General features: G+C 38.0%; 1 protein-coding gene across 1 annotated transcript in view; it reads left to right on the forward strand.

Annotated features, from left to right (window-relative positions):
• Thsd7b (thrombospondin type 1 domain containing 7B) overlaps positions 1–23,095 on the forward strand; it is a 938,083-nt gene that overhangs the window by 833,250 nt on the left and 81,738 nt on the right. The window contains exons 16-17 of the mRNA XM_085840847.1: positions 1,168–1,301; positions 8,532–8,682. Of these exons, the coding sequence (XP_085696973.1) occupies positions 1,168–1,301; positions 8,532–8,682 (285 nt within the window). The remainder of the gene's footprint in view (positions 1–1,167; positions 1,302–8,531; positions 8,683–23,095) is intronic.

Below are 23,095 nucleotides of genomic sequence, written 5' to 3' on the forward strand. Positions count from 1 at the left end.
CCACCTGGATATTTAACTCTTGTTTGAGAAGAAAAGCTTTATTATGTCTTTCATAAGAGGCTAAGTCACTCCTTTCAACTCTGTCTGTGCCACAGTCTTCCCTGTAAACCAGGGGGTTTATTTTCCTTATACCTCTTACATTAAGAGAAGCCTGCATCTGTGTTGAGAAGCAATGAATGTTCAATGCAGCCTGAAAGAGACCTCAGATGCCTGTGATATACAGCAGTGCCTTTGGGCAAGCCCTACTGTAAGTGGTGCCTTTGGATAAGCCTTACTGTAAGCAAATGCATAGGAGAGAGTGGGACAGTTCAATATCCTCATTGCTTTGTTTTTAATTATAAAAATTATAAATATCCTTAGCAACTATGTCAAATGAGTAATTGTCTGGCAGTTGTTTGTCTTGTATAGTGTGTGTGTGTGTGTGTGTGTGTGTGTGTGTGTGTGTGTACACATAGTCATTTTAGCTATGCTTTGAAACCATCCTATAAATAGCTACATTCATATGAAGCCACAATGCAATGCTCAGGAGGCTGAATGGTTGCCTGTTAGCATTGATCATTTGAAGGCAAAAAAGAAAAAGGAAAGAAAGAAAGAAAGAAAGAAAGAAAGAAAGAAAGAAAGAAAGAAAGAAAGAAAGAAAGAAAGAAAGAGGGGGAGGGAGGGAGGAAGGGAGGAAGGAAGGAAGGAAGGAAGGAAGGAAGGAAGGAAGGAAGGAAGGAAGGAAGGAAGGAAATTTCCAGTGTAAATAATACTACTTTTCTTATGCATTCTAAAAATCCCTCATATTTAAGAGTAAATTTGCCTTACGTGTGTTTGTTTCAATTGACATGTTAAAGTACAGTATACCATCTAATTGAGAGCCTGTGTCTAACATATATGAGCAAGCTTCTTGAGGAAATGGGATGATAATGGAAATCCTGCTCCTGGCAGAGGAATGACTGTCCTTTGTTCTTGTCTGTGAAGGCATAGTATCTGACTTCACTTGATTTCCCTCTATGCTTCTTCAGGCAGTGCACTCAATTCAGAGAAGTCAAGTATGTCTTCCTCTTTGGGCTTGTAATTTGACTAATGAGCCACAGTGTTATTTCTCAGGTTCCTTTCAGCAAGCATTACTAAAGGATTTTCTATGACTTCATGGTATTTTTTTTTCTTTCCTCTCCTTGACAGGTTCATGAGGCAGTCCCATGTTACAGTGAGTGTGATCAATATTCCTGGGTCGTAGAACACTGGTCTCCATGCAAGATCAACAATGAGCTGAGATCCCCACGCTGTGGAAGAGGAACACAGTCTAGAAGAATCAGGTGTGTAACCCTGAAGGGGTGGAGCATTTGTGTTCTTTATAAAACTACCAGCTTTGTTTCCAGGTACATGATGATATCTATGTCCTCTGTGTTCACCTTCAAGAATCCAGACAAGCAAATGTAGCCCTTCTACCATGTGAACAGTGGAATGGGCTCCGCAATCTACCACCCACATCTTTACTATTTTCTAATTATACCAGAGCCAGTCCACTTCATGGGACAGACCACTGTCCTCCACTGACTCCCAGCCAACCAGTGCTAACAAATCAGGAGGTTCTAACTGCTTTGCCATTTCTCATTTCAGCAGTGTGGTTGGTATACTTTATAGCTCTTAATCTCTTTGGGGATTCCATCACAAATTTAAGCCCCCCATCATTATCCCCAGACACTAAAATTCAATGAGATCTATGGATAATAGTTATACATCTTAACATGCGAATCATTTCTATAAAATAATTGTAAATTTTGGTTCACTCTGGGGAAGCTTGTCAAAGGAGTTTTGTTCTATACATTAAATACTAGAATCAAAAATAAATAAATAAATAAAAATAAAACAAAACAAAACAACAAAAATCATCCTATGCAAGAGGCTGTCAAATTGAAATAACTTGTAACCAATATGCAAGAGGCTGCCAAATTGAAATAACTTGTAACCAATATATGTTATCATTTGGACCAGCAAAGGTAGAATTCTGATGCACTGCTTGCAGTATGTAAAATAAAAAGAATGATTAGTGTTGTCAATTTCCCACCTGAATAGCACTGGGTGGGAATTCATTTTTTAGATGTGGAAAACCCCACTACAAATGTGGGTGAGTTGGGGAGCAGGGGGAGGGGATAGGGGATTTTCAGAGAGGAAACTAGGAAAGGGTATAACATTTGAAATGTAAATAAAGAAAATATCTAATTAAAAAAATAAAACAAAAAAGAATAGTCAGTACCTGAGTAAGACAGCTGTCTGTCATGGTAACTGTTAACTGGAAGCCTGTTGCTATGATATGTCCCTTTTACTTGTGCTGGCCTTCAGGAAGCTTCATCACTCAGCAATTCACCCAGGAATAACCACTTCAGCAGCTCCAATGCTTCAAAAACCTCAGAAAAGCATGGCAAAAGCATTAACTGATGGCTGAAGTATAAAGATATCTCTCAGTATTCCCCCAAGCATTTTGCAGGCAGAGAACAAAACCTCCCTTTCCTGCTGTCTGCTGCTGCTCTGTTCCACAGGTTCTTTTGCTCAGGTTCTAGCAGACTTTGGGCTTTAACCATTTTTTTTATGAAAACCTCTGCCTTGTTTAGTAATCTCACACAATTGTGAAAAGTGACTTGCCAAGCAGATTTATATACCAAGTTGAGGCATCCTTCTGCACTTTATTCCTATTCCTCTTTGCAGTTTTAAAAGGGAATCTCAGGGAAGATAAAAAGCTTTAAGAGTACAAATTGCTAGTACCCCCCAAGAGCTCTTGTCTCTAGCTGCATATGTATCAGAAGATGGCCTAGTCGGCCATCATTGGAAAGAGAGGCCCATTGGTCCTGCAAACTTTATCTGCCTCAGTACAGGGGAACGCCAGGGCCAAGAAGTGGGAGTGGGTGGTTGGTGGAGTAGGTGGGGGAGCAGGTGGGGGACTTTTGGGATAGCATTGTAAATGTAAATGAAATAAATACCTAATTAAAAAATAAAAATAAATATGTTCATATATGTAAAAAATAAATATAACTATAAAAGACAAAAAAAAAAGAGTGCAGATTGCTACTGACAGAAAGGTGGCATTCTGGTGGAGGAAAATGCAGGTACCTAAGCTCCTTTTAGATAGACCTCACAGTTTATGCATACACAGCCCAATGCCATAACAACAGTACAACTAACAGATATTGCTATGTAACATGCTAACTGCACAAATCCATCTGTCACAGTTCTAACCCCTAGCTCCTCATACTGGAATGGAGATAATGAAATCATGGGATAATGGGGACAAATGGAATCAGGTAGTTAGAGAGAAATGAAGCGGTGTATCTGCCCTAGTGCTCTGAGTGTTGTCTATGAAAAGCACCATGTATACATGGTGGTGTATTTGGAAGGTAGAGCAATCGCTTCTCGGCCTTTTGGCTAAGATCAAGTGTGGAAGGTAGAGCAGACTTTTGAGGACATCCCGAACAACATGGGACCTTCTCCATTATGCAAAATAAGGTGTGGAGAGAGAAATAAGGACATAGATACATGCAGAGGAAAGACTACAGACATGGGGAAAGAAGCAACCTGCTAACAGTTTGTTACCAGATATCTACACTGTAGAACTAGGAGGAAATACATCTGTATGCACTGTGCTACCTTCTCATGATGTTTTTCTGTTTGCTATGGTGGCCCTAGCAGACCATTAGATATTCACTGTTAATGTCACATGCAAATATGTGAAGCAAATATTCTGGGCATGTTGGACTGCAAACTATTATTGATTTTTAATAAGATGTAATTACAACAAATGAAACATTATCTCTACCCTTTCTTACAACTTCAGTGCTAGAATACCAATTCACAGTTAATTCGTGACAGTGAAGATTCTCAGTTCAAACTGTATTTATGATTATTTGCTTCCTATGTTCCAGACATGCTTCTAAGCATAGGAAATAAAAGGGTAAACAAGCAATATCTGTTTCCTCAGTGAAAAGTAAAACTGCCACATAAACATCCAGATGTAAACACATCAGTTAACATATAATGAGATGACTTCTCTGTAAATGTCAAGAATAAAACCTAAGTGGGTTTGGAGTTGCAGGGAACCTGTTTTAGAGAAGCTGGTCAACAGAGTGGAATTCGGGCAGGACCCTGAATAAAATGAGAAAACTGCTTGGATATAAAGGAGAATCACCAGGGGAAGTAGCATATATGACAGATGTTCCCTAACTTGATGGGGGAATAACCAGATGTCCCTTGTCCTGGCATGAAAACCATGTTGTGTTCTCAAAGAAGGCAAAGGCAGGATATTATTCCAACTGCAACATGGAGCCATAAAGCTATGGAAGGTTTGGGATGTAGGGGTGGTTCCATTTATACTTCTCCAAAAGAAGCTACACTGGAGTGGTACAGATAGACGCTGAAGGGCAGAGAAATTTGGATGCAAAGATGTAGGTTTGAGGTCATTGCAGAATGCCAGGTAGTTTAATAAATTGAAGATGATGAGAATGTCAAATTTATGATAAATTTCAAAACTACAAGACATAACATATGATAATTAAATGATCATATAATAGGAAAGAGAGAAATACAGAGATGGCAGTGAACTGGCTGACCGACAGGAAGAATGGTGATACCATTTGTTGAGTTGGAAACTGAAAATCAGGCTTGACAGGAAAACAAGTTAGCTTTCAAACACATTAAATCTGAGATATGATATTAACTTTCCAACTGAGCTATTATCGGCCTCTGTTCAGTGGAGAGATTAAGGTTATAAATTTCCCTGCCATTAGCTTATAAATTTGGTATATGTTGATAATGTTTTGAGCCCTGGGTAACTCCAACATTTATAAGTTAGTAATATTCAAAGAGAATATTTCTAAAAATGAGACTGAGAAATATCCAGGGGAATAAGAAGAAAACAAAGGGAATGAGAAAGCACACAAGAGAGTTTTTAAAGAAAGGTGCAGTAGTCAATTATCTCAAATGCCACTGAGTTGCCCGAGATAGGTGCTGACTGCTGAACTTGGCCATGGGGAGTCTCTGAATGATTCTGATAAGAGGGCTATCTGCAGTGACAATGGAAACATGACCAAAGTGGTTCAAGATGTAATAGTGGAGGGGAGCAAGGGGCAGGAAGTGTTGACAGCAAACAGAAAATGCCTAGAAACAGTTTTGCAGTGTTTGAGTGAAGTGAGTGATTGCTGAAGGGGAGATGGGCAAGGAAATTGATGACAGGGGATATAATGGATTACTGTATGTCATCTGGGAACACTTCAATTTCAGTCTTCTTAAGTCTTTGCTTGTGGACTGCTCAGAATATCTAAAAGTACTTCTATCATGAATGAAATAGATAATTCTAATAGTCAGTATTCTGTAGCATGCTGAAAGAATTCTAGTGTTTCAAAGAGAAGGGTAGCCCCCAAAGATGTCTGCATTCTAATTCTTAGATTCTGGAATGTGTTTTAAGAACAAGTGAATTGTCAGGTAGGATTAAAGTAAAGACCTGGCAGTGAGACAACAGTTCTAAGCTGTCTGGGTGGGCACAGCTTGTTCACAAGGGACTTTAAAATGCTAGAGGGGGCAAGAATGGCATCTGAAGCCTGAAAAGCACAGACGTGGCCCTAGGATTGCATCTCTGTCTACCCCTGGTATCTGCACTCAGTCTCCAGGAAGCCTGTGTTGGATATATCTATGCTATGCAGTTATAAAACAATGTCTTTCCATTGATTAAGCTACTAAATTAGTGGTGATGTTATTTTCAGTAGGTAGACATCTACTGAAATTCCTGTAGATGTATAAACCCTTCATTGTGCTGAAAGTTCTCTAATCCAGGGGCATTTGGGAAGCTTCTCCAGATATTAAACAGATATTACTTGCAGGGAGAAAAGAGAAATAATCACTAGATTGTGTGCACTGCAAGAGGGCATGTGGGGGTCTCGACACCTCTTACATATATTTTTAAAGATGCTCTAGTGTTTCACCCTATCTTTACCCCAATGGCCCTTCCCCAAATACTTGGTACTACAAAAGCTGGAATTATCTGTGGGATGTTTCTGTAATATAAATGTAGTTATTTTCATTATTGTCATTTGAAGACTTAACTGTGTGATATGAGGCATCTCATTTGTCACAAAGATCTGGTACCATGATCCCAGTTGTTGGAAAATATGTCTTCCCACATCCTGTTACTTTGAACACAGTTTGTTCACTAGGGTCCATAAGAGTAGAAAAGAGAGAAGAAGATGTGACTACAACAGAAAATTTTTCTTATCATCACCATTAATTATGCTTCCATAGCAAATACCTTTATTCCTTACTGCTTTTGTGGTATTGGAAGTAAACAGGAAATCAATGTCTGTGGCCACTGACTCTTACTAGCCAGAAGTCTTATTTCTCTTTCTCAATGAAAGAAAAGAATATCAGCTCAGTTTGGGCAGTCAAGAAAGACTTCCTAGCTTTTGAAGTTTGTCCTAGGAAAAACTCTGAGAACATTCTATGGACCCTCTTTCTCCTACTGACTCCTAACTCAGAAGAAATGGAAACCTAAATATGATGTTGCACCAGGCCTCCCTCCGCTGGAGACCATACACTTTCTGTCTACCCATCAGGTGTTGTTATCCTCCTATATGATATGGTTAGATTTTTATCACCTCAACTCATATAGCTTGTTTAATCTCAACGTCATTTCCAGAAGTTAGTTGTGTTGTTATTTTTTATTTTGATGTATTAAAATGAACTTTGATGGTGAAAGATAGCATCATTAGGGCAGGAGGCACCACAGTGCTTTAGGACATCACTCCTAAAATGCAACAAGTACCCCAATATCTGACAGCTTAGACCAGCAAATGCATTCTATTGGTTCTTTGTACTTCAGGCTACTCTCAAACAGCCACAAAGTCACAATCTTTGTGCCTCAGACACCTGAGTCCTTAAGTATTAAGTATACATCTGGACATTGTTGTCATTTTATCTTCATTAGAACAAAACACTCACAAATACAGCAGCTGTCTAATTTTCTTCTGCTTTTTTACCTCAATGACAAGTTAAGGCACTGGTACCAATAGTAATCCTTCAAAATTATTAAGTAAGTGCAGGCTGCACTCATAATTCTTTAACATTTGAGATGTATGGTATTAGAAGCTCAAAAACCACGCTGGACTGCCTTAGACCTTGATTCAGAAAATTGACTAAATAAGTAAGTATTGACAAAAATAATTTCTGACATCTAGCAAAAGAGCCTGACAGATAGCTTTTTTTTTAATTTGGGGGTAAATATAATAATATAATTTGGGGGTAATAATAATAATAGGTGATAAATTATAAATCAATTTCTGAGATACAAATATAGGTAAATGGACAAACCATGGAAATATGATTGGATAAGTTTTCAGAATGCCAGAATGCTTCTATAACCAAACCCAAAGTCAGAAACGAAATATTTCTAGTATAACTTATGTCCCTGTTGGCCACTAACCAATCTTTTAAATGTAACCCCTACTAATACCCACATATTAGTATTGCTTCATATTAAACATGTATATGAAAGAATCATCATGGAGTATAGACACTTGGTGTGTGACAGCCTTTAATAGCATATCGGTACCACCCAAGCCCTTTTGTGTACCAATAGTCCATGCATTGTTGTGCTTTATTGGATTCAGTGGAATTTAGAACAGTGGATACAACCGTTATATGATACTGAAGATTTGAGCTATCTCTAGCTTGGCTGTATATGAATACTGCCACTATAACTATTTCCAGTTTGTGGTTGGTTTAGAGTGAATTATGCACACTTCTATTTAAATGCCAGATTATTTGAGGGCAGAAACACTCAACCATTTTTTTAAATACTTTCCAACCAGCAATAAGAAGTGATTTTTAAGTCTCTGACATTTCTGCCAAATCTTGATATTGTCCATGAATTTTTACTTAAACCATTTTGTGTAATATACTTTCATATGTAACCAGAGCACAATGACAAATGTTAATATATGTGTTTTATTTCCAAGTTGATGCTTGGTAGATCCTGTAGGTACAATGTATATCCTCAGGCTTCCACAGGCTATGGTAATGTTTGAAAACTTCCCTTTGATTGTGGGAGCTGCATCCCACATAACTATGTGAAACTCAAATACTTGTAATAATGATCGATTATTTTCCTGTCCCCTGCAATATAGAGAGTAAATATGGTGATGGTTGGGGAACTTTGGGAGAGGTTTGCAAGACTCACAGAAAGTATGAAGGTTCTGGCCAAAACAATGCTGTCTATTCAGTCTTTGGAGAAAGAAACTTTCAAGATTTGTGAAAAATGAAGGAATATTCACTTGGTGCTAGACCCGGGTATACTCTAGGTTTCTGCAGAATGGGTACAACACAAGATAGCCACTACCCATATTATTTCTGAATTATTTTACTTATCCTGTTGTGGGTTCCTTATCGAGTTATCACTCAAGAAAAGACCATTGAATGGTGAGGATTAGGTTGTTTGTTTGTTTCCTGGTTTCTCTGGTGCTCCTAATTTAAATACATCTGTCTTTATTGCCACCACTGTCTAACAGGTGTGTGAGTACTGCTGACAGAGAAGGAGGGGCAGTGAACAGGAGCCTGTGCAACCAGGATGATGCTCCCCCAGAAACCCAGGCCTGTTCTCTTCTGTGTCCCAGTGAGTGTGTCATGTCCGAGTGGGGAACATGGAGCAGATGCCCCCAGGTAATTTCTTTTGTTGATGCCTGAGTCTTTCAGGGTTTCCTTCTCTGTTGTTCTCTATAAATTATAGCACTGCTCTTCAAAGCTCTCTTCTAGTGACATGGGAAAAGAATATTTCCCAGGAACCCACTCATAACTTGAAGGGAAGGAAAAACAAATGAAAAGTTGCAAATGAGTATGAGCGTTAAAATACCATTGCCTCTTCCAAGGCATTTATGTGGAGAACAGGAACAAGGAAAATAGCCTGTAATGAACATGCTGTGAGTCGACTGTGCACCATTTTTAAGGGGTCTTCTTTAGCACCAAATGACTCTCATTATAACATCTTGGTTCTGTTCCATTTTCATCCTGGAAGTATCAATTTCCTCCTAAGCGTTCAACCCCACGGTGCAACGCTGCCTCTATTCATGACTCTGTATTTGCCTTTTGATGATTTCTTAAAGATGACATATTCTTCTCCCGATGCCCGTGCTTCTTCCAGAGCAGACAAAAAAATTAAGATAAACCATTTGCCTCATTTTTCCTTAAAATGAAAACATAACAGCAATATGAAAAAATGTTAAATAGTATGATTAAAATGGTATTTCCAGATGGTAAATTTTGATATTTTAAACTCATATTCCTGCTGGAAGATAGGGAGAGAAAATACAAGAATGAATTCCAAATACTGTGAAGAGAAAAGTTGGATGGATGAAATTAAGCTGTTTTAAATGTCCTGCTGATGAAGCACAGCATACATAGAGCAACCTCGCTGTTACAATGTAGAGTATCTGAGATGTGAGTTCATGACTTACATTTCCATTTACTAGTTATTAATTCCTTCCTAATAATTGTAACCTTCAAGTTAGTGAGTTCTGGTGTTTGTTATTTGTATTCACTCAGTGGTTCTGGAGGCTGTGCGATGCTAAGAGGTCTTAAGACTAAAGCACTCTGCTGTACCATTCCTCTTTATCAGCTCAGCATTGTCTATTAGTGAACAATTTAAATATGCTGACGGTTAAGACTTGAGGCCACTTATTCTGAGGCAGGCACAGGGAAGGATTGTCATTTTACTGACCTGCCTACTTAAGTACTACTTACTGTTAGGTGACTGCTCAGCTGGGAGCTGGAACAAAGTTCTCCATTTAACAAGTGCTGAGCCGATCAGAATTTCTCTGAGGAAGCCAAGGTTTGTGGCTTGTATCATTAACTCACTTAATTTGGGAAGAACTGAGATGTAGTTGGGCTAAACGCTTTTCTCTCTTTAAAATGTACTGTTTATTTTAACAAGAAAGTGACTTCACTGTCTGCATAACATTTCCATGACTAGATACATCTGTTCCCATATTAAAATGGATATTAACACAGGCTTTATTAATTTCCATATGGAAAAATGAGCATCCTGAGGAAGTTTAAATAAATGTAGAGGTCATGACCTTCCTTGTGTGTTCTAATTTACTCAAAGAAGATGCTAGTAAGTTCTAAGTGTTTTGCTATGAAAACCTTGCTCTCAGGTCAAACCATTTGGTGAGTTTGACTATTCCTCTGTTGAAGGAATAGTTCTGAAGTTGTTCTGGCATGGCTCTGCATTTGTTTCCTTGGGCCAGCTATTGTCTCTAAGGTTTTCCAAGTGTAATCATTCTGGGTTTTTTTGGGGGGGGGATTAGAAACTAGAGATGGAGAAAATATTTTAACCTCCTCCCATGCGTCATCAAGATGATATAGACAATTGCGCTCTTGTCAGTGTGAAATGAGACGACTGCTCCTTTAAAAGTGTCTGTCATGTTACATAATGATAGTAATAATAGCCTTGACACCAGCAATAATAACTTTGAGCAGCCCCATGTGACCATCACTGTGATGAATGTATATAGTGCTGTTTCATAACAACAGCATTAGGATGTCAGATCCTTGTTGGTACCCTGACCACTGGGATCATGTCTTCTCTCATCCAGCATGATAATCTCACTGAAAACAGAGACTTTGAATGGGAATGGGAATCAGGACTCATAGCTGGTTACTTTCCCTATATCCAAGTATATTGCACTGTTACATCAAGTTGTCAGATCCTTGCATAATGTCCCAGCATCCTCAGAGCTAATCAACTCTGGCAATGAAGATGAGCATTGCAAAGACAGGAAGCTGGATCATTGTGCCTAGAGTTTAATTAGCATTTTGATGCACATTTCCTGAGGAAGAGGAAACCATTATTTCATAATTATCCCCTGTACCATGTGTTGATTTAACAGGTCTATTCACTAAATTCTTCTTAATTGTCAGCAGTGTGACATACATTAATGAAACAAATTACTTATTCTTCTTTCTTTTTCCATTCCACCAACATGTGAATAGCCTCTTTATGTCTTCAAGTATGATGCTGGCATGGTTATTTAACTTCTGGGTTATAGGGTCCTTATCAGGGCATGGGGACCATGGTAGCTATTGTGCAATGGTATTTAGACAGGAAATGACATGTAAAGTTGAGGGTGTTTGTAACATAGAGTTGGTAGAAAAGGAAGAACAGAAGCCTATAGTCTACCCTCTGTATTTATTGCAACATGGGTAGGAAGCCAGAAGCCTGTGGTGGGACATTTTAAAGCACTTAAGGAAATATTTCTTCCTCCACACAAGTAAGTTCCTATTTAATCTTATACAAATAAAAGACATTTGTTTCCTGGAATATGACTATTGTTTTATTTAATCAAAGTCCCCCAAAATAAGGCACTGGAGAGTTAATGACTTGGCTACTGACCACCTTGCTCATTGCAAAGCAATTAGAACAAAGCCTCATGTTAGAAATGGTCATGGAGGCATGGGAAAAGGGTTGCAGAGGGAGAACTAGAGACAAACAGTCTGGTAAGAAAAAAACAAATTAGTCCAATGCAGAATCGGAGAGAAATGAGGGCTCATACGCTTTACTATTTTACATGCTTGGGAGATGTCTGGTTCCCATGACACATGTATATCATTTCTTTTTTACTCCAACTGTCTCTGTTTCCTACAATGCTTTAATTTGAAAAGGATGCTTACATGATTATGCTTGTTCAGAGAAGTGCTTTCCCAGTAGTCTTGACCCTTGAAAAGCATTTCAGTATCATCCCTTTGCCTCTCCATAGTTTCCTTTTTAAAATAGTTTATTTCTTAAAATTAAATTTTGCATTTTCTCCTTTTCCCTTTCCACCCCAACTCGTCATACACACACACACCACAGATTGCTCTCAAATTCATAGCCTTTATGTGTCGATATATAAATATATAATATATATATATATATATATATATATATTTCTAATTGTTGATATACATAAATCTTAACTGTTTGCATATGATTTCAGGGCTAGCCACTTGGTATAGATAGTATAGGATAAGCAGTTTGTATGCTGTTCCCTGGAAAACATATATATTGTTTTCTGCCATTATTCCTTAGTTAGCTAAAGTTCTTTGTCTAAGATTGAGACCCCACAAGATTTGCCCTTGCACATTAACATGTCTGCTGGTGCCATCTGTCTTCAGGTCTTACGTTGGCAGCCATAGCAAAGCAACTTCATGGGTAGAGCTCCTCTGGCATTTTTAGCACACCAAATCACACAGCAAGCTTCTCACTCCTCTGGTTCTTGAAAATCATTCTACTCCCTCATCCATCATTGTCTCTGAGCCTCAGGTACAAGATCTGGGGTGTAGGTGTATCAGCTACAGGGCACCACCGTACGGTCACTTTGACAGAGCACTTTGATCAGTTGTGGTTTTGTGTAATGGTTTCCATCTTTTGTCAGGAGACATTTATTTGATGGGGAGAATGGTCTTTTATATGAGTATAACAAATATATGCATTTTTAAGTTCATATAGTCAGACAAATGCATGTGTATATTTTCCCTTTATTTATTATATATTTTCCCTTTTAGCTAATTCAATTTTCTCCTTTTCCCTGGTCCTATATCCCTCCTGAATAGTCTTAGAATCCCATATTTTTCAAATTTAAATTTCTTTATTCATAAATCTTATGTATTTGAAACTATTCAGATGGTGATTTGTTTATACTACAAATCTCTTGAGAAGTTTTCCATGGGATGATACAGATTTTCTATTTATGGATGCCCTCAGAGGTTTGCCAAAGGAATCTCTTAAGAAATAAATACTGACATGAGAAAGTAAAGGTCTTGCTGATGATTATCAACCTGAATCATTTTCTGCAGAAGCAAGACTGAAAAGTTTCTTGAGAAATAAGGCTAAGGCTTAGCAAAGCTGGGTGAACTTTAATTGATCTCCATCTAGCTGGGTACCAGAGCAGGGTTAGATGCAGGGAGATATACAGATGTCTCTTTCCCTCACCCAGAGGGAACCAGGTGCTCCCTGAAAACTAGTTCAAAAGACTCATGATCAAAGACTAACATCTGAGTATTGTCACCAGGACAACCTCCAACAAATGTCACAGGAGAAGGTTTGCAAGGAAACTGTACATACGTGTAATGGAATTGGAATTTTATCAGTGACTTAATACATAATGCACCTCCTTTCTACCCTTTCTCCTTCTCTGACCCTGCATAAGTGCCTGATCCTCCAGTGCAAGCCGGTGCAAGGTGCTGTTCCTTCAAGTAGGCTCTGCCTAGAAGACACAGAAATGGGTGCCTATTTTCTGAGAATCAATACATTTCTTTTATATTCCCAGTGCTCTGGCGTGCCTTGGGGGAAGTCTGTGAGCCTTGAGGTTTCATTATAGATGAATGGCCCTTAGCAACAAGACTTCTGCAAGATGCTTTTCGGGAATTAGTTTGCCCCAATGGCTGGTGCTCCAAGCATTTTCTTGCCCTTTTCTAACCTTCTTTAACAATAGATGTTGGTCTCTGGAGTACATGTACAATGACCAAGATCCTTGGGATGCCCAATGTTTTACTTTGACTCAAAGCTAGGGGAGAGTAGTGGTGATTTCCTATCATCTCAGCTGTGAATTCTGGGTTCTTCTAAACTGACATTGGTACTCAGCCAAAGACAACAGGTCTGGGGTTGGTGAAGGTGTATTTTTGTCCCAATGCACTGACGTTTAATATCACTTAAGAACCAGGCCGGTTTCCAGAGCCACATGGGAAGAGTGTTCTTGCTGAATCTAACTCACTTCATGCATTGGAATAGAAGAGCAACTTCTGTTATTTAAATTAATATAGCTTTTACACTCTTTATTAAGTCTGATCTCTTTGATTCTCAATATCATTAGCTTGTAATACAGACAAGAGGTGTATATTCTAAAATTTCTCTCTCACTCTTTCCCTCTGCTCTACCTCTCAATATGCTAATCTCTCTCTCTCTCTCTCTCTCTCTCTCTCTCTCTCTCTCTCTCTCTCCCTATATCTCTCTCTCTCCCTATATCTCTCCCTATATCTCTATCTCCCTGGACAACAGCAGGCATGGGATTTATATTTTCTTGAATGAGTATTTAGCATGAACTGCAATGAGTATTTATGATGTATTTTATGACATTTCACAAGGTTTTTATAGCAGCGGTTTTAAAAGACAGTCCCTTCATCAAGAGTGCATTGCATTTTAAAATAGAACACTTGGTTTTCTGAAACTTATTTTAGTATCTGCATTATGTAATTGAAATGGCACTTTGTGGTGTATTTCTCTAAGTGACTTGATTTAATTTCTCCTCTTGGGCATTGATGTTATAAATTTGGCACCTTGGTGCCATATGATAACCTGCGTTTTCACATGCTTGAGACAATGAGTGGAGCTCAGAGACTGTGATGCTTCATGGGAAACCCGGAAGCTTTGACTGGAAATGGGCATGACTTCCTCAGTTGCTCTCAAGCTCATCAGTCTAACTTACTCTGAGCTTACTATGCATAGTTATTTCTGATACATGTTTAAAATCCCCTTGAAAATGCTGTCTCTCTCTCTCTGTGTATAGAAGCATTAGCTTTCCTTTAGTCTCACCAAATTTTTCTCCGTGTGTCTCATATTCATGCAGTTTTATCAGGAGTTTGTTTTAGTGATTTAATCTTCAATGACTAATTTTTAGAGTCTTGTTTTCTGATATATTAAGCTCTTTCATATATTCATCCTATTTCCATTGGGTTCCAGTGCATACATTTCCTGACTAGAATACTGTGCTTTTTAAATGCGCTCATGGGATAGCTTTCAAGGGTCTGATTTACCTGAGACAGCATTTGAGCATGGCAGCCCCAGCTGGATGAGTCAGGTATGATCCTGACCTGTAATTGGATACTTGGTCCTATAACTGTCACTGCTGTCACAAAGTCCTCTAAGACATAAATATCCTTTCCTGGACAGTTTTGAAAAGTGGAGGTCAGTTTTTAAATTTCAAAAAAAAATCTAATTGCTTAAGCATTAATTTAATAATATTTGTTTACTTTTTAATATATATAGATGTTGACATAGATAGATAGATAGATAGATAGATAGATAGATAGATAGATAGATAGATAGATAGATAGATAGATAGATAGGGGGTTGTGTGTGTATGTTTCTATAAAAGATTGCTGCTTGATTCAATTTTGATAAGGTTGCACAGTTTCTGGCCAAAAATATTGTTTTTTGTGAGGGTACATTTATATTGAAATTTTCAACTCTATTTGTTATGTTTTCAATATCCTTGAGTCATTATTTGCCATTAGCAAATTGAGAAGTTATAGATGCCTGCTGTCCATGGGAGAATACCATGACATTTATGTTTCCATCACACTTTTCCTGCTATTAGGACAAGCCACCCCTATATTTTGGTACCATGCTATTTAGCACAATGAAGTTTACCAATGCTGGCCTCTGCAATGTTCTGCTGATAGTTTTTATATCAGAACTTTCTCTTAGACTCATCTGATAAATAATGTCACTTTCTTCTTCCTGTTCATGTGTTTTTCGGTTTTTCTGCCATATTTCTTTTTATTTTTTTCTCTAACTTTCTTCTAAGGAAACGATGTTGTGTTCTCGACTGGTTTAATACAGTAATGGTTATCTTCATTTCCATAAAAATATAGAATATAGATTCTATGAACATAGTTCTCTGCATACAAATGTGACAGACTTTGAATTAGGAACATAATCATGAATTATGAATTAAAGCCACAATGTACATCATTTCCCTTCTACTCCAAACTTCATATCTTTATGAATGTAACATATAACTAGGGGCATAGATGGTTATATTTTCACTTTCTGTTTCACATAATTCCTATTTACCAATATGTTTAGAAAATACTCGTCTATTCTCCATTGTTTTCATTTTGGTGAGATAATTTATTACCAGGTATATTGCATTTATGAACATCCACTCTAAGCAAGCTAGAATAATGCCTTGAATATATGTTTGCTTGGCTGTGACAAATTCCAAGTTCAAACGCTTTAGTGTGTTTGAAGACCATGACTTTAATTTTGAAATCACAGCTCACACTATGGTATGCATCTTTATTCAGATTCATTTTTCTGTTACTGAATATGCTAAGGTTTATGGTTTTATAAACATGTGATGATTTTAATCCTAGGAAATTTTAAGCTTTTGAACTTTTGTACTTTATATTTATCTTGTTAGCTATCAAACACATAAAAATATAAGCCAATTTCTGCTCACTCTATCTTTGATGTGACTTTTCAGTTTCCACAGTTTCTCATCCACACTTAGCCATTATTCTTACTTCTACACCCATGAAATTTGCCTGCTTTGAACTTCCTGTAACTTTATGTACACTTTTATGTTGATTTCATTTGTTAACATTGTTTCTAGGTGTTTGCATTTAAGGAATCACCCAGTTCTTTTGTGTTTCACTTCTTTTCATGTACTTCTAGTGTTTATGGGATTTATGATCATTGTTAGAAGGTCAATAGATTGTCCTTTTGGTGCTTGAGTGGGGAACACAGCAGCATTTCTTTATGTGTTTCTCATTTAAAGAACATCTGTGTCATCTTTAGCTTGGAGGTATGGCTACAGTAGTCACAGTGAGTGTACTATAAGAGTCAAAGCTATGCAGCCATTTCTCATTAGCTCATATTTAGTGAGTAGGATAGCCTTGCCAAAGGATAGGTACACATTTATAAGTAGGGCTCTTCAAGCAGCATTAAATAACCTATTTTAAAAGTGATTATGAAGTAATTTATTTTATTTTAATAACTCAATTTTTTGATTAAAGAAATTTTGCACACATTGTGAGTATGAATGCATACATATTGTTAAATTTTCCGAGGTTTTGGCTTCTCTTACTTTCAACACTATGTTTTGTTTTGTTTTGTTAGACAATATTAGTTTTATTGATGCCAAATGGTCTGTTTTCTTTTATATTGAATATAAACGTTTCCTAACCTGAGGCCATGAAAACATCCTTTCATCTTTTTGTAAGCTTTGTAGGATTAGCTTACACATTCAATTCTGCGTTTCAGGTCATGTACTCATTTGTGTTCGGTCTGTGTATGCAGTGTGTGTGTGTGTGTGTGTGTGTGTGTGTGTGTGTGTGTGTGTGTGTGTATGTGTTTGTACTGGTTAACTTCTCCCAAGACATCTTGAGCTAACAATCCACTGTGAATTATTTGTATAGGAAGTGTTTACAGTGTCAAGAAAAAAAAACATGGACAGAGGTAAATTAAGAAGCAATGAAATGAAATCAAAGTTTCAGATGAGTCCTAGATGGACTGTGATCCTGGCAGAAGCTCAGAGCCACCATTACACCACAGAATTTCACCTCCTAGGGGGAAAGTCAGCTCTATCTCCTGTAGCACTTGACTAGCCATGGCCACGCCCAGGTGGCTGGTAAAACTATTAAGTACTTTCAAATCTACCCTGAAGGGTGAGATTAGTTCCTGTGGCAATCACTGGAAAGACTTGGACACAGGGCAGCAGCAACAACTCAGGCAGAGATGCACAAGAGTTGCTCAGAGTTATGGAAGCATCCAAAGGCTCTGGCGAGGCTCCAAGCCTATCTTCTATAGGCTCATTACTCTGTATTCTCAAACAGCCATTTTCTTTGGCACCATTTGACAGAATCCTCCAATTAAAATGTTGCCATTGGGGACCAACAACTGAGGACTTACAAATGGACTGTTCCTAATCCATTTATTGATTACTCATCCATACACACACTAATATGACACTGCCTTAATCACTGGAGATTGAGTGTATCTCAAAAGCCAATGATAGGAATTATCTTTTTTTTTAATTCTTCAAGTGTATCATAATTATTATATATCTGCATTTCACAGAAATTTTAGAGTTGAAGTGGTAATGTCTTACAATAAATTCATTGAGTTTTAATGGATAGTACATGGAGTCTATAGATCAATGTTGACAAGACTACTAGCTTATAAATAGTGCACAGTGTGGAATGTTATTGCCAGGGTCTTTTAGAAGTGCTTTGTAGATTTCACTACAGAGGTCATGTATCTCTTAATTTATTACTGTGTTTGCATGTTTTTAATATTGCTGCAGGTAAAATTGTATTGCTATTTTCATTTTCTCATTGTTGACTCATATTGTACGGGCATTCAATTAATTTTAAGCACTTACCTTATTTATCACAGTTGTGCTAGATTTACTAATGCAAAAATTATTCTGTGGGAAGATCTTTTCAATCTTTCAGATGGACTCATTCCTTTGTGATATTTCACAATGCTAATATGTACATGGTCTTGAAAGACAAACCTTCTCTTTGCTGTACTTCTAGTTCACCTATCAATTTCGACGTGGCTGTCTATAGTTACAAAAAACATAGAAATGATCCCACTTCACTGTATTTTCATCTTTCAAAGTCTCCCCATTCTCCCTGTGTCGACACACAGGCAGGAATGCCAAAATGCTCAATGTTCATCACATTTTTGGCATATGAAGAACTGGGCAGCCATCCTAGGCACCAAGAGGTAAATGTTTTCCCAAGGGGGTAGGAATGATGAGACACACTCAAAAAAAAACTATTCCCAGTTGTCTACAATTTGGCTGTTTTGTTTATACAATTCTTAGTCAACATCTGTTTAGGTTCAAACTTTTTCAATTATCCATCACAGAAGTTTAATTCCTCATTTACTATGCTGAACCTTAAGTTTTGGGAATACTCTGTTATTATATATATTTTTTTATATATTATATATATATTATATATATCAAATATTTGAGATATTTGATACTCATTTATTACCCATTGCTAAATAGTTGGTGTCATAATGAAGAGAAAAAATAAATCATGTAAAGGATCAAAGAGGAGGCTCAATGGGTTACTGAGTTATAAAGAAAACAATAAAATACATTAGAGATACCAAAAGATGCCTGACAAAAAACTGTTACCTTACAAGAATAGAAAACACATGGAAAATCAGCATAGCACAACCCCAGAGGCAGGCGGGGATTGCCTCACCAGTGAAGGGCCTAGGTCTTAATAAGCAACTGGCATCACTTATACTGTAGCAGATAACAAAGACCTTGAATGGCAGGTTAAGGAATTATTTTCATGTTGTCAATATAAAGATGTTGCGTGTGTTTTGAAACCATCAGTGAGCTTTGTAAAGATTTCTATTAAAGGTTTTCAATTACACTTCATTTAGATTGCTCCTGAAATGAAAATGTTATAATTGTGTTTAAGCATACTCTGATCAAATATCAAGCAATTACATCTGTGGCTTATCATACACTGAAGTAAAATGGCTTCAATCAAATTAACCATTACACAAATTGAATTAATGCAAGATTGGTGCTAGGAGCCCCTAATGTGAATATGTGAATACTTTATTTTTCATTATTTTTGTCTTTTATTTTGATTAAATTTTTGTAGCCCAGGTTAGCCTAGAATTTAGTATGTAGGCCAGGCTAGCCTCCTAGTCAGGCAATCCTATTTCAACTTCTTTTTTTTTTTTAGGTATTTTCCTCATTTACATTTCCAGTGCTATCCCAAAAGTCCCCCATACCCTCCCCCACCACTCCCCTACCCACCCACTCCCACTTCTTGGCCCTGGCATTCCCCTGTACTGAAGCATATAAAGTTTGCAAGATCTAGGGGCCTCTCTTTCCACTGATGGCAGACTAGGCCATCTTCTGCTACATATGCAGCTAGAGACACGAGCTCTGGGGGGGAATTGGTTAGTTCATATTGTTGTTCCACCTATAGGGTTGCAGATCCCCCCAGCTCCTTGGGTACTTTCTCTAGCTCCTCCATTGGGGGCCCTGTGATCCATCCAATAGCTGACTGTGAGCATCCACTTCTGTGTTTGCTAGGCCCCGGCATATTATAGCAATGACCCACTATGCCTGGCGCTTATATTTTCTTTTGTCTTTTCTCCAGCTCCCCCTTCTTTTCATTATCCTCATTCCCTCTTCAAGGTTCTGATTACTGGGGTCTAATGACAGTGAACTGACCAGCACTATTCTCTTTTGTGACTGTATACTTCAAGTTACTTTCAAAGATTTCTCATGAGGTGATGAAACAAAATAAATGCACATCAGTTCGGGTTGCTAAATGCTTTGCTGTAAATAATGGGGTACTAGGATACTGTGACTTTTAATTCATTAATATTTCAGAAATATTTATGATAATTTATAGTATTTACGATATTTTGTTATATTTGACTTAAAAATAACATTTCCAGGTTTCTTACTCATGAAAAATAGCATACTGGTACATTTTTATTAAAAATAAATAAATAAATAAATAAATAAATAAATAAATAAATAAAAATGATTGTGACCATGGATAACAGAGCTGAATATGGAAATAGACTGTTCAGTACAACCCATGTTATGATGAAATTAAGAACCATAAGATTCCTCCTATATTGTCAAAGTCCTATATAACTGAGTTAGGATTTCTTGGTTCCTATGTCTACCAGGCCAGAAGGACGGCACTGAGCTATCTGAGCTAGATGTCAGAACCTCTAAACCAAAAGGTTCAGTGAGCAAAACAACTCAGGCTTTTCTTCAGAACAGAGTCTGCTGTGCAGTTAGCAAGACTCACTGGGGTGGGATAGCAAGAACCAGTTTGTAGAGCCCTGAAGACATTGCGTGAATATAAAGAAAACAGTATTCAATGTCCAAGATACAGAGAACATATAGCCAGCAACTGGAGGCTCCCAGGACAAAGGATAAGCAGATAGTAAAATGTCTGTTTTCACATATGATTCATTTTGGGAAAACACAGTTGTCCAAATGTGTAGAAAGGAAATATGCTCTACACAGTAGCCTGGAGGAAGATTTCAAAGGGCTTGCAGTATTGTTGCTTCTAATTTAATCTAATTGAGCTTACACTGCTTACTGTTAAAATATGAACCACTAGACCCACAGCCTGGTGTGGCAGCATATGGCTATGATTCCAGCGCAGGCAGGAGGGACACAAGTTCAAAGCACAGTTTTTTACAGCTTCCTACTCAATGGGCTCCTGAGATGTGTAGACAATGGAGCACAAAGCTTACTGGTGCTTCAGCTTAGAGGTCCTTCCCCATCTTCCTCCCTCTCTCATCCATGGACTCTCCTTCCCTGAATGTGTCAAGATATTTTATCACCTAAAGGATGGATGATTTAATGAGACTCACAGTTCTGATGGGGATTCTATCCAGCCCATCAGAGGAGTCATAGCAGCAAAGCTGATTCCTAGTCAGAAATCAGAGTAGACAGGAAGTGGGACTGGTGTTAAAAACCTCAAAGCTTGTCTGCAGTGATGTACTTCCTCTCATGAGCTTCTACCTTCTAACATCCCACGGCCTTCCCAAAGAGTACCACCAGATGAAGACCAGAGATTCAAAATTCAAGCCTGGGAGGGGAGCAGTCTCCTTCTCCAGTCCTTTCTAAAACCTGCTTGCTCTCTTTCGTAGGCCCCTCTACTTCCCGATGAGCACAGATGAATAGTTTTATAATAATGTACCAAATCCAAGAACCTGATTATGGTTTTTTTTTTTATTCCATGTGCCAGCAGAATGCACATTTGTTCAATGGTATGACTGTGCTGGCTTTGTAGAATATCCTACTTGTTAGGAGATCCTCTCAAGAGTTTGAATCAGGCCATGCATCTACACAAGATCTGAAAAAAAAAAAAAAAAAGCACAGCTTTCTCTTCATACTTCTGCAAAGTCCCAGCAAGGAAGATGGGTTCTCCAGCAAACAGGTTCTTTATCATTTAGGATACAGTCATTAGCCATGTGCCTCAGACCCTTCCCTCAGCCCATAGACTAAAGTGATTGTGGAACTGCTGGTGAACATTTCCATTGGCTCATACAGTAAGTGGGGATGGAAGCATTTATTAGACAGTTACAACTGTTCCAAACCCACTAGAGACACTTTAGTTTAAAGGCGGCACATTTCCCCGTAAATGGCTTGTTGTGAATAATGCAAATGTGCAGCCCTGAGAATAAATTAAATGCATTTTCAGACACTGAGAATGTTCTAGAACAGGCCTTCTGTAAATCACTTGAATAGCATTTATAGATTACTCTGCTCTGTCTGGGCCAAGCTTGTAAATATCTGTCTAACTCATAACCCTGTGATTTGCAGCCCTCTAAAGAAAATCTTACACTGTGCTTTCCTGTTCCCTCCCTCTCCCTCTCTTCATAGAATATTGACAAGTATCTAGCTAAAGAAAAAAATTTGAATGTTTCTATAAGGCAGTACTTTCTCAATAAAAGCTACATAATTCAGTGTTTAACAAGAAACGCTCAACCAAAGCCAAAAAGCATATGGCATATTCTCGCTGTCCATGGTGGCTTCACCCGCCAAGCATTTTTCTTCCTTTTTCTCTGCCAAGCTGTCATTGGAGCACCCAGAAATTTCCACCAGGCTTTGGCAACAGAGAGTGACAATCTCTCAATGCTCTCAGCTTCCTGGTTGGTCTTTGTATTCTCCTCTAACTGACCTTCCTCTCATCCACATACATACTCCGCTATGTCACACCCCCCCCACACACACACACACACACACACATACAGACACACACACACACACACACACACACACACACCACTTATTTTTCAGGAATCAGTATGGGCATATTTTGCTCTCTAATTCCCATCCATTTCACTAGGTGTAAGAATTCATCAGAGGTAAAATGAGCATTCAGTTTTAGAAGAATCTCAGTGATGAGTTTCAGTATGTCTTTTAAATCAAAAGCCACATCTCCTACTGTGCCCAGGAGTGCATATATTATCTCATTTAATGCTCAACCCAAAGCATATTTAGCTCCTTTCTTTATTGGTAAGTAAAGGAAATGACACAGAAGTAACATAACAAATCAAAGATGATACTGTTAGCTGCGGATCGAATATTTGAAATTAAGCCTAATTCAAAAGCATACATCTGTGTTTCTTCACATTCACCTGTTTGCAAATGTAGTAAACTATTATAATCTGATGCAAAGTCTCCATTTCTATGCAATTGAGTGCTCTGAAGTTCACACCTGTCATCTGGGTTTTGGTTTTCAACCCTGTAATGGGCTGCTCCCTCCTCAGTATAGTGGTCTGATTGTGGAGCTT

Source organism: Mus caroli, unplaced genomic scaffold (assembly GCF_978045245.1).
Source record: "Mus caroli unplaced genomic scaffold, Mus_caroli_1 scaffold_1, whole genome shotgun sequence".
Classification (NCBI taxonomy): domain Eukaryota; kingdom Metazoa; phylum Chordata; class Mammalia; order Rodentia; family Muridae; genus Mus; species Mus caroli.